Source organism: Stegodyphus dumicola, chromosome 3 (genome assembly GCF_044657685.1).
Source record: "Stegodyphus dumicola isolate Sdum_Otavi_A_Nest chromosome 3, ASM4465768v1".
Lineage (NCBI taxonomy): Eukaryota > Metazoa > Arthropoda > Arachnida > Araneae > Eresidae > Stegodyphus > Stegodyphus dumicola.
The window spans coordinates 84,831,437-84,844,168 of NC_140770.1; the positions used below are offsets into that span (position 1 = coordinate 84,831,437).

Here is a 12,732-nt window from a genome sequence, read left to right on the forward strand (position 1 = left end):
GTGCCGCCAATCTTTCAAATAATTTTTTTATTATTTGTTGCTTTCATCATCACATGACTATCAACTCATGGCAGTTTGTGAAATGAGTCATGCAGTGATGATTTTTCAATTACTTCAAATCAATCTTTTTTTTTTTTTTTTTTTTTTTTTCTGAAACAATTTTAAAAAATTTAGTAACTGAATAACCAAACAGCATGATAAACCTTTTATATTGACATTACACTTGGTGAGAATAACAGATTTAGCCAACTGCAAAGTGTTGAGTGTGCTGATGAGAAATTTAATAGAAATTTCTTTTTATAGGCAAAATAAATGTTGTAAATGATATTCGTAAGCAAAAAGATTTAATTTAATGCTTTTTGAATTAAGAGTAGCAGATTTGTTGTTTGGGTAAGCCTTATCAATAGGAATTAGTTTCAGGACTTGGATAAGCCATAAGTATAATAAATGTCTAAATTAATTTAATTCAGGCGTAACTGCCTGAGCATGCGATAAAAGGGAAAAAAATTATAAAAAATTAAAAATTAGAAATAAAGAATTAGCAGAACAACACGTCTCTAATTACCAGGCCCATGATACTTGCCAGTAGTGTACAGCGGACATTAGCTATATGATTATAGCTGTGAATTTTAAGGTTCAGATATTGAAAAAAAAAAAGAAAGAAAAATTTTTCAGTTAATTGAATTTGCAAAAAATTGTCGATGGTCATAAATGAAGATGATATAACAGAAGTTTTCCATTGCGATGCCAATGCTTCAACATTCAATCAACTAACTGATGACGAAATATGTAGAATTTTTTTTAATCCAGAAAATATTGCTACCGATAATGAAGAAAGTGACAGTGAAGTTGCTGAGAATGAAAAAATTTCAGTTGACAATTTAATGAGAATTCTCAACACAGCAATTATGGAAGTTGAAGGATGGAACTTTGTATCTGAATAAGAAATTATTTCTATCTATAAAGTTAAAGAAAAAAATTAGCACAAAAAAGTATTAGCATGAAAACTGGATAAACTTAAACAACTTAACTGCAGGAAATCTTTAATAGAGCAAACAAACAAATGTAAATTTTTATTTACTTAAGGGTAAAAAATGCTTTTTATGTCATTAACAAATTTCCAAATTTTTAATTTTATAATTTCTACATATTGTCTTACAAAATTTAATCTGGTGATCTGAAATTCCAAAATCTGTTTTCTGAAAAATAATTTAATTGAGCAAAATGTGTAAAATTATAAAAGTTGCATTTCTATAATACAGTCAAAAGTCGTTAATTCGGACACCCATAATTCGGAATGATCTATAATCCGGACCTCAAAGCTAAAAACTTTCTGCGCATGCGCCGCGTTGACAATTGCTCACAGGCGTTTACGCGTGCGCGTAAGACCTCTTACGACTGCGCATTTGCGTGTGCGCAAGCGCAGAATACGTTTTCGCGTGCGCGTTTTATGTATAACGGACGGTGTAAGCTAAAATTATCTAATTATCTATTTCAGTTAATGTTGATGATTGCGTTGTTCCTTAATTTTCGAATTGGATCCGGCTTATTATTTTTTGCAGACTGTAAGAGCAATACTATAAAAGTAAACTTGAACTTTCGTTTATGTCAAATAGAATTTTTGATTCTGGAGCTCCCAAAGGATCGTACAAAACGAAAGTATGTTTCGATGTCCATCAAACAAAAAGTGGAATTGCTGCAAAAAATGGATAAAGACATGAAGAATGTGACAGAGAGGTTAGTGAAAACGAAAAAATTTCGATTGACAAGTTAGTCGGTATTCTCGGCACAGCAATTAACGGGACTTGAACAGCGGAACTTTGTAAGTGAACAAAAAATTATATCTGTTTATAGAATTAAAGAGAAAGTATTATCACATAAAACGAAGCAACTTAAACAACTTACATTGAAAGAAATGTTTAATAAAGTAAACAAATAAATATTAAGCTTTTTTCTGTAAATTTTGATACCCTTTACATCATAATTGTTCTTTATTTCATAAATTACGGTTTCATATTTTTACAGGACTTCAACAATTCCGGATTATCGATTTTTCCGGATTATAGATCATCAGTTTAAATCTCGTAAGATGGCATGCAGAAATTCTAAAATTAAAAATATGAAACCGTAATTTATGAAATAAAGAACAATTATGATCTAAAGGCTATCAAAATTTAGAAAAAAAGAAGCTTAATATTTATTTATTTACTTTATTAAACATTTCTTTCAATGTAAGTTGTTTAAGTTGCTTCGTTTTATGAGATAATACTTCCTCTTTAATTCTATAAACAGACATAATATCTTGTTCAGTTACAAAGTTCCACTGTTCAAGTCCCGTAATTGCTGTGCCGAGAATACCGACTAACTTGTCAATCGAAATTTTTTCGTTTTCACTAACCTCTCTGTCACCTTCTTCATGTCTTTATCCATTTTTTGCAGCAATTCCACTTTTTGTTTGAATGACATCGGAACATACTTTCGTTTTGTAGATCCTTTGGGAGCTCCAGTATAGGAAATTCTATTTGACATAATCGAAAGTTCAAGTTTACTTTTATAAAATTGCTCTTACAGTCTGCAAAAAATAATAAGCCGGAAATAATTCGAAGATTAAGGAACAACGCAATCATCAACATTAACTGAAATAGATAATTTTAATATATACCATCCGTTATACATAAAACACACACGTGAAAACGTATGCGCTTGCGCGCACACATATGCGCAGTCGTAAAGGTCTTACGCGCTCGCGTAAACGCCTATGCGCATGTGTCAAGGCGCGCATGCGCTGAAAGTTTTTAGCTTTGAGGTCCGGATTATGGGTGTCCGAATTAACTACTTTTGACTGTAATTGTACTGTATTTACTAAATCTTGTGTTTTTGCCTTAAGAAGTTAAGTCACAGCTAATAGCATCCTGTTTCTACATTTACCTTTGTGTTGCATTTTTTATTTATATTTCATGGGTCGAATTTTTTGTTTTGGAGGAGGGGGGTGCCTGAATCTCGGTTAATACACTCAGCTTGTTCTGCAGTAAAATTTATATACAAAACTTTTTATTTTGGATCTTTAAAAAAATAAACTGTGTCAAAAATAATTTTCTTCTTATAGTAACACTGTAAAAAATAAGGATTATTGCTGACTATCCTCATCCCCCAAATGAAAAGCATTCATGAAGCAATGTGCTATGTTGCCGAAATTTATCTATGTGGCAACCCAGGTATTCATGCTCACACAGCTGGTTCAGCAGATGAGCATGGATTTTTTTTTTTTTTTTTTTCCTTTTCGAATTTGATGGCCATTTTTCTGATTAGTGTTTGTTTTTGCACTGAGTACTTTTCTCCCCTTTTCCATAAGGAACTGTAATGGGACTGTGGAGTTTGCCAGCTGATGAAAAACTTTCATTTCTTTAGAAATAAGGCACTTTGCCTAATAGTAGAGAATTCTAAAATTTGCATTCTGAGAAGTTACACTTCTTGATGATTGAAATTTATGTGCAATGCCAAATTGATGCTGTTCTCTGATGTTTTTAAAGCACAAACGGGCTGCTGTTTACATAAGTGGAACAATAGCGCAATAAAAGTTACATACGGATTTCTTGAAAAAGGCATTTTTTCCATTTAAAAAAATTTTATTGATTCATTGTTGTTTTATGGATTTCTTAATACAGCTCCATTTTCAAAATTGTTTGCCTTTTACATGTTAGCTTGACAAAAAAATTAGTCACCAAATCAGTGCCAACTTTCCAGGGGAGGTGTGCATAATCAGAAAGTATTAAAATAACGTTGTCTGAGAGAAGAATTAATCTCTATTAAATATAAGCCCGTATATTTTCTGTTTTTGTACAATTCAAAGTAGGACTTGTTTTTCCTCTTCCTGTTCTGAAATAAAAAAATTGTACTTACAAATTATCATTTAGTACAGCAGTTCTCAACCTTTTGACTAACATGTACCATCTAAACAAAAATTGAAAACCTTTAGTACCACCACTACAAATTACTGCTACCACCACCACTCTTGAACAAAGCTTAGATCGCATAAACTTACGAGTGTTAGAAAAGAAACTAAATCAGGATGTTGGGGTTTTAATTTTTGGAATTTAATGGTTAAAAATACTGTGCTTCTTTGCATACCGCCTATTTTTCTCTTGCGTACAACCAGTGGTATGCATACCACCGGTTGAGAACCCCTGATTTAGTATATATGTTAAAAATATTTAAAATTAAAATGAAATCATTTTAATTCTAGGCTGCTATATCTTGAAATTTATGTACACAAATGTATTCAAATACTAACACTAGTTTTCAACAAACAAAATAAATATTACAAATATTTGCCCAAATTTGAAATGTTCTGTTTTGTTTTCTAAAATTTTTTAATTTTACATTTTTATAGGTTATTCTCATGACAGGAAATCTAAGCTAAAAGTTCATAAAGAGAAAAAGATGGTTAAAAGTATTCCTAAGCGGAAAGAAGAAAGGATAAGGGTGTCTCATTATCAGTCTAATAGGCAAGGAGAAGGTTATGAGGCAGATGATGAAGAAAAAGCTGATGAATTTGCATCAGCTTATCAACAAGTATCACTACAGGTAGAATACTTTTATTAGATAAAATATAGAAAAGGCGAAATACTTTAATTAGATAAAATATAGAAAAGGCAAAATTCTTTTATTGCATATCTATTAAGATGGCCCATCATTTTTAATATGGCAAAATGGGAAGTATATGCTTCAGTGCTAGGCATCCTTTAAAAATTTTGACTTGCGATTTACACTGATAAAGTTTTAACTTCCTTCTTTGGTGGAAAGATGGTATTCACTGACCACAGAAGTTTATATAATTTCTTAAAAAGAACAATTTGACTGTATATATGGTTGCAAATACAAATGTAATAAAAAAGCTGAAATTTAATATCTTTATATCATGCAAATAAGTTTCAGCTGATTGCATAATGATATAAAATTAAGATACAAATTGAAATGAAGTAAATTTTATTAATTATGAAGTAAATTTTTAAAAGCATTTTTTTTTTTTTTCGGGGAGAGGTGGCTAACTTTTTTATTAATTTGTATTGGATCTTTTTTTTTTAAAAAAGTCGTTAGATTAATTTGTAATGAAGTTATCAAGACGTTCTTTGACATTCTCTATAGAAGTGACTCCAGCCATTCAGAAAATTTTGATGTCACCTGAAGACATGAAAATCTGAGTTCTGGTAGAAGAAAACACCTCAGTGATTGGTCAGATCTGGGCTCTTTGCTTCATTTTCTGCTTTGAAAGCTGCCATATGGAAACATTATTTTTCCAAATTTATTGTTTAATTTAGAGGCAATAATTCATAGTATACAATTCCTTTGCAGTTCTACAGCACAATAAGCATTTTCTTTTGGGGAGGATACAACCCTTCTTTCAAAGTTACTGAGGAGGTTCCCCTGATTCTGGTCCTTGTAACATTATTGTATAGTACCCACTTCTCATCTCCAGTAATAAGCCATTTCAGCAAAAACCACATTTCGCTCTGTTAAGAATTGGTATGTTTTTGTATCATAGCAGCTTATGCAATAAATCTTCTTCAAATAATCATGTAGTGTACTTTTTGAAATATTTACTCTGTCTGATAGTTTCTGAACTGTATGATGTGGATTTTTAGTGGTGCTTCTTTTAATATATCCGTGTCATTAGGTACTCAGCACAAATTTTAAAAGTAATCTGACTAATATTTTTCTTTTTTAAAATAAAGAAATAATATGATTAAAATGAACTTTTTGGTTCTCATTTCTTAGCACTGCTATGAAATAAAAATTGTGCCATAGCACATGCTAGAATTATGCAATGCGAAAAGAAGAGACCTCATATAAATATCTGCTTCAGTCAAGCTCATTCCTTATCAGCAGTAACAAAATAATTGAAAGAAAGTGTATTTCAATTTAAAAAACTCTGGACGTTTTGGATGACCCAATAATAAAAATTGTTTTTCTTCATTATTTTTATTATTAGCAGTTCATCAAAGTCCTTAAACAGTTTAATGATTTTAATCATTACTTATATAATACAATTTGACATATCTTTTACCATTATTAGATTCTTTACTTTTCCGTTTAATGAATTTTTATTTTTCTTCTATTGATATGATTCAGGTGTTTAAAATGGTGTATTGATTGTCATTGTGGGAAAGAGTTTCTTTGTTATTAAAGAAGTAATGTAGCCTTATTAGAATCTGTCTTGTGTATAAGACAAACTGCGTTATCAGAACATGTCTTAAGACTCTGAGTGGCACAGGTTTTTGTTTAAATAGAGACCATTAAGACCTCTATTTAAACATCCTTTATCAAGTAAATTTTTATATATACTTATTTTAGTCTCTCTTTTCATAAACTTCATTCATTAAGATGCTGTTTATATTATTAAAAAAGTAATAAAGAAAATATGTTAAACTATAAGCTAATATAACAGTGACCTATAAGGGCCCGTTCAGACGAGGGCGTAAAGGGCATAAGCAGTTAAAGCCGAGCTCCATTGCCAAGGCAACCAGTCACTGCTACGTCACAGAATCTGGTTTAGGGCTCGTGGCATAGGGTTCCAAGTTTTCAACATTATGCTGAGTTTGGGATAAGCGTCGACCAATCAGAGCACAGCTAAAACAAAGCTGCTTTCTTTAGACGATTTCGCCGTCACATCGAAGGCGACATTTTTTTTAATATGGAACACATCGTATCCGAACAAAATAATGAGTTGTAATCGTATCCGAACGAAATAAAGAGTTGATCTTGCCAGAAATCTATGATGATGGCATGCATTTTTTAATGAGTTTTAAATGCATTCAATGAGTTTTTCAATTTATATTGAAAAATATGGATGAACCTCGTAAAGCGAAAGTTAAGCTCAGAATTATGCACGCTGTGTATGATCCTGTAGATAATTGATCCCATCTAATATTTTTCATTTTATTATGAAAATTCTTTAAAAAATGCATGCTTGCAAAAATTTTATTTTTCCTATGTGAATTATTATTATTACTTTCCTTCTGTCTATATTTTTTTAAAATTATTACTATAATTTTTTTCCTGTTTAATTATTTTTGTATTTAAGAATAAATTTATTAAAAAAGCTGGAAATATTGTATTGCTATTTGCTTCAAATGCTGATTTTCTTTCCAAACAAACTTCATGAATTAATTTTACTAAAACATCAAATCAATACTAAGAATCTGCTGTTTTTTTTTAACAGTAAAAATATTACTTTAAAAAAAAAGAAAAAATTATTTTCACTTATTTAAGAATAGTCACAATAGTCAATTCAATGGTGTAAGCTTTGTATAAGTAATAAAAGATTAATCTTTTGAGAAAATGCTCTTATGAATTCCAATTACTTTCTTTCTGTCTATAATTTTTTTTTAAAATTATTACTATAATTTTTTCCTGTTTAATTATTTTTGTATTTAAGAATAAATTTATTAAAAAAGCTGGAAATATTGTATTGCTATCTGCTTCAAATGCTGATTTTCTTTCCAAACAAACTTCATGAATTAATTTTACTAAAACATCAAATCAATATTAAGAATCTGCTGTTTTTTTTAACAGTAAAAATATTACTTAAAAAAAAAAAAAAGAAAAGAAAAGAAAAGAAAAAAATTATTTTCACTTATTTAAGAATGGTCACAATAGTCAATTCAATGGTGTAAGCTTTGTATAAGTAATAAAAGATTAATCTTTTGAGAAAATGCTCTTATGAATTCCAAAAAGAAAAAATGTAGTGAAATATCCTTAAAACAACAGTCAACTGTCTAGTCTCCTGTTGAAGTTATGTTCTGTTTTTTAATTACGTTCTCCATGAAAGGAATTTACTTTTAATGAAATTAATAGCACACGTAATTCATAACATGGACTATAATTTAATGAATAGTATTTGTTATTATTATCCACTCTTTATTTCTATCATTTGAATGGAGTTTTGATCATTAAATTCATGCTATTTTTCTGGTAGAAATTCCTGGATAAGGTATGAATGTTTATAATTTTGATGTATTTGAAGACTTGGGTACCTAAAATTTGTCAATGTGAAATTACTTTTGAGATTTGGTCGTAAATAGAAATGACAGCATATGTTGAAATTAAATTCAGGGGTGCGGCTTATACATGCAAATTATTAAAAATAGATGTATACAAACAGCTGGCAAGACAGCAAAATGTATTTAATGATTGAGCATAAAATACATTTTTGGGTGAACGTTTCCTAGTATTGTACTAGTTGTGGTTGCTGGTCATTGTGACCAGTTGTGGGATACTAGTACTAGTGATAATTGATACTGGTAGTGCAGCAAACTACTATAGTGATCGACATGGACAGTGAATAAGGAGTGCTAAGCACACATGTTTCACTGTCACAGAAACACGTTCCTTTTGATTGAAAATTAAAAAAATAATAATTATGTATGGTAAGTACTGTTTTTAGCTTAACTGCTTTCACACCTGCAAAATGGAAGAATATTATATACAGGCTATCTGTTAGTTATCCTCAAGATTTTTTTTTTAATTAGGCATATTTAGAATATCGTATTTCTCCTAAGAGAAATTATATATAAAAATTGAAGAAGGTTTTATATATATAAATATGCATGTGCATGTTTATAGTATAGAGAGTACTACAGTACAATACAGAAATATTCCATACTGCTTTGCAAATATATGTGCCAACCAAGTATTGGTTTTTCAAAAAAATATCTCTAGACCATTCCGTTATTTTTCTTTTTTTACCTTCTTCCGTTGCCTCTTGGATTATAAGAAGGGCAGATAAAAAAGCATTCTGTTGAACCAGTAAAACTTTGTGGTGAGCTGAAAAAGCCATGACACAAAATAACGAAAACGAGCAGAGCGAGCGTGAGAAATCATTTGAGCTAGAAAACAGTGCGCGAAAGGTGTAGGCACATCTACGCATGCGCAATTGTAGCTTCTGTCATTGGCCACAGCTTAGACCCCCGTCTCGCAGGTGTGAACAGATGTCCCGTATTTTATGCCCTTATGACTATGCCTCTATGCACTTTACGCCCATGTCTGAACGTAGCTTAATATACCTAGTGACAAAAATTTTCATGACTTGATAAAGCCAATTATGGCACTCAGTGGGTTAATATCATATGTATTAATTTGTAATTAATTTTAAAACCGTCTTTTTTATTTCTTTTTTCTTTTTTATTTCTTTTGTTTTTTGTTTATTTTAAAACAAATATTCTGTCAGAGACAGGGCCAGATTACCAATTAGGCACAGTAGGCACGTGCCTAGGGCCTACGAAGGCCAAAGGTCTTAGGGCTTTGAAAAAAAATATATTGAAATAAAAATACCCCCAAAACTTATAAATATTTTTATATTATTATATAGTGAAGGTCAAAATAATATATGTAAATACAAATACACAAAAAATACGAATACAAAACGTTTGGTTTACTAAGTAGATCCTAAAATAACTCCTTTTTTCAGGATTTTGACACAGCGAATTCGTGTATTATATCTTCAAAATTAATGCCGCGAGCGACATCACTTTCAATACACAGAAGGCCCAGTGACGAAGTTCTCTCTTGACCCATAGTTGAACGCATAAAATTTTTTATAAGCTTCAACTTGGAGAATGATCTTTCTCCTTCTGCATTCGAACCCAATATCGAAAGGTATATGCTCAATGCAATATTAACATTTGGGAAACTTGACACAAGTTTATCCTTTATTTGTAATTTGATGAGATCCGTTATAGAGGTGGTTTTGGGGTACAAATTTGAAAAAATCAAATACTCATCAACAAAGTTTTCTTCTAAGTCAGATGGATACATTTTTACCAGAGCTTGAGCCTTAACCTTGATAATGTCCTCGGTCAGTGTATTATCCGTAAGAAAACTAAATGTGTCATAAAGGCTGGTATACGCAGTGCGTCTCTTTGTCATTTCAGCGCAAAGCACATCCAGAACAATAAAAAAAAAATTAATCTTAAAGGAATCTTTGGCACTGCGAGAGGGAGTCTCATCTGGCCCTTCATCGAACTGTCGTTTTCTCTTACGAACTCTAGTTTCGGATTCTTTAAATTCTGAATCTGGTGCAAGGGCTTTTGCCTTAAGATAATAGCTATTATACATGTCCTCAGTTCTGCAGTGAGATAAATATTGAATTAAACTGTCGTAAAGTCGCACCATCATGTTAAACTCGATGCCAGGTTCTTGAAGAGATTTATTTACAATATCGACGTGTTTTAGTAGATCTTCCCAAATAACTGTGAGTAATACCATCTCCAAAGTATTCATTTGATGGATTAAGGTTTGTGCCTCAATCACTGTTGTAGGTTTCATACCTTCACTAGTTGAAATATTTGTAAGAATACCACGTATATCATCATAATGGGCACATAATGTTTTTACAGCCTCATAACGTGCTGACCATCTGGTCTCTGAAAGTCTTTTTACAGAAATTTTACTTCCCAAAGACCTTAGTTTAGACCATCTTTGAGGGACGCTGCAAAGAAATTGTAGAGCGATTGCAAAATTTCAAAAAATTTTACAGCTTCTAAGCAGCTTTCTGCCGCCGCTGTGCCAACTAGATTAAGACTATGAGCTCCACATGGTACCCAAGTGGCTGCGCTGTTGATTTCCCTAAATCTACTTTGTACTCCCGAATACACTCCGCTCATATTAGCCGCATTGTCATAAGACTGACATCTGCAAAATTTTGGGTCTATTCCCTGATTTTCTAAAACTGAAATTAAGAGTGTCAAAAAGATACTTGGCATCATGTTTTTCTATTTTAACAAACATCAAAAATCTTTCATATATATCTCCAGTTTTTGAGACATATCTAATAACTATGGAGAGTTGATCCGTATGGCTAACGTCAGGTGTAGAATCCACAGTGATTCCATAATACTTGGCTTCTTTGATTTCTGTAACTATTTTTTCCAATACTTTTGACCCCAGTAAAATTATTAGTTCTTCATACGTTGTGGAGGATAAATATGATACTTTTCCGCGGCCTGGATTACCGTATCTTCTTACATGTTCTTCTAGAAACGGATCAAATTTGGCTAAGAGATCGATACACCCAAGAAAATTGCCATTACTAGGATCACCATGTATTTCATTATCGCCTCTAAACGCTAGTCCCCTTTCGGCCAAAAACTTAATTACTTCCACTACTCTTCTTAAAACCGTTGTCCAATATGTGCTTTCTTTTTCCTTGACACTATCAAACGTCTCATCAATTTTTCTAGTTTGTTGGTAGTTCACTAAAGCAGAAATAGATGCAAAATGTTCTTTTGACACTTCATGACTTGAAATTCTCGAATGTGCGTTTTTCCAGTCATTAAAGCCTGTAAGGAATTGGTTACACAGGTTTGGATTTCCAGGTAGGTCCGATTTGAACAAAATACATTTATAACAAAAAAACTTGCCAGTAGATTCGGAAAATATCAACCAGTCCCTTTTTATAATATCATTGTTGTTCAGTTTTCTGAAAAAATAATCTTGTGATGGACATCTCATTATTTCGCCAAATTTAGTGGCGTATAACTTAAAATTTATATCCAATTTCTGCACAGGGTGATTACGAGAGAAGTAATCGATAAGATCTGCGCTTATGGTTGTCCACCGTGCTGGATCAGAACTGAAAATACTTGAGGCTGATGTTGTTGGTAGTGATTCAGGCACCATCTGCTTGGAAGCGTCGTTAAAATTTCGTAAACCCCCGTCAGCCTTGTCTTCTGTGACATTCTCAGTTTTATTGGTTGAACATTCTTGCAAGTCCCAACAAGCCTCAGCTTCTTTAGGTCTAACCTCGATCGAGGAAATATCTACCGCATCTGCATTATCTTCTGTCTCCTTAGAAATGTTAACATATTTCAATAAAGAACCTTTAATTTTACTAAGCGACTCACTCACTTTCTCTTTCTTTTTGCGTTTTTCATGTCCACTTTGGTGTTTTCTTTTATATCCATCAGACATTTTTCGCTAAAAAAAAAATATTTAAAAAAAGCTTTTATAAATTGCGCTTAAAAGTTTAAAATAATTTTTTAACTTTCTGATATACCATAATAAAAGCGATGGGCACGCACAAACTAAAATTTAAACTTGTTTTCTCCTTCTTCTCGTCACCTTTAAATATACATTTTAGTTTGCGCCCGTCACTTTTATTATGCTATCAGAAAGCTAAAAAGTTATTTTAAATTTGTTAAGTAATGCATTTTAAACTTGTAAAAACGAAACCCGGATTTACGAATATGGATTAAAATTAAGCTATTCCAAAGGTGATTTGGACTGTACTATTTCTACGACTACTACTGGAGATTTTTTACAATAGTATGGCCAAACCACCCCATAGTAGGCCTACTCAAAGTTCCTTGCATTGTGCTGCATTCTACGGTGGACTATTATACTAATAAGAAGTGATAAAATGAAAATTGTATTATTTATAATGGAATGAAGCAATATTCCAGAATCAAAAACTAGGTTGAAATAAGTAGAGTATAAAAACAACTTTCCTTTACTTACCTTACTTATAATAAATTTAACTTCCAGTTTTTAAACTAAAGATTGACTTGGGGTTGAGCGTGATTAAATACAAGCACAGGCATACACGCTCTATCGTAGTGTTTACATATTAACTTATTACACAACTGAGCTACTAAAACAAAAGACCTTAGCAGCAGGGAAAACCTCTCGATCGCGCGCAAGCGTTTGGTAGTGGGCATGGAAACGTAGCCAACTGTG

General features: G+C 31.7%; 1 protein-coding gene across 2 annotated transcripts in view; it reads left to right on the forward strand.

Moving 5' to 3' along the window:
* Window positions 1-12,732, forward strand: part of garz (Sec7 domain-containing protein garz) — a 138,426-nt gene that overhangs the window by 97,517 nt on the left and 28,177 nt on the right. For both annotated transcript variants that reach the window (XM_035357268.2, XM_035357341.2), the window contains exon 27: window positions 4,391-4,584. In XM_035357268.2, coding sequence (XP_035213159.2) covers window positions 4,391-4,584 — 194 coding nt within the window. The remainder of the gene's footprint in view (window positions 1-4,390; window positions 4,585-12,732) is intronic.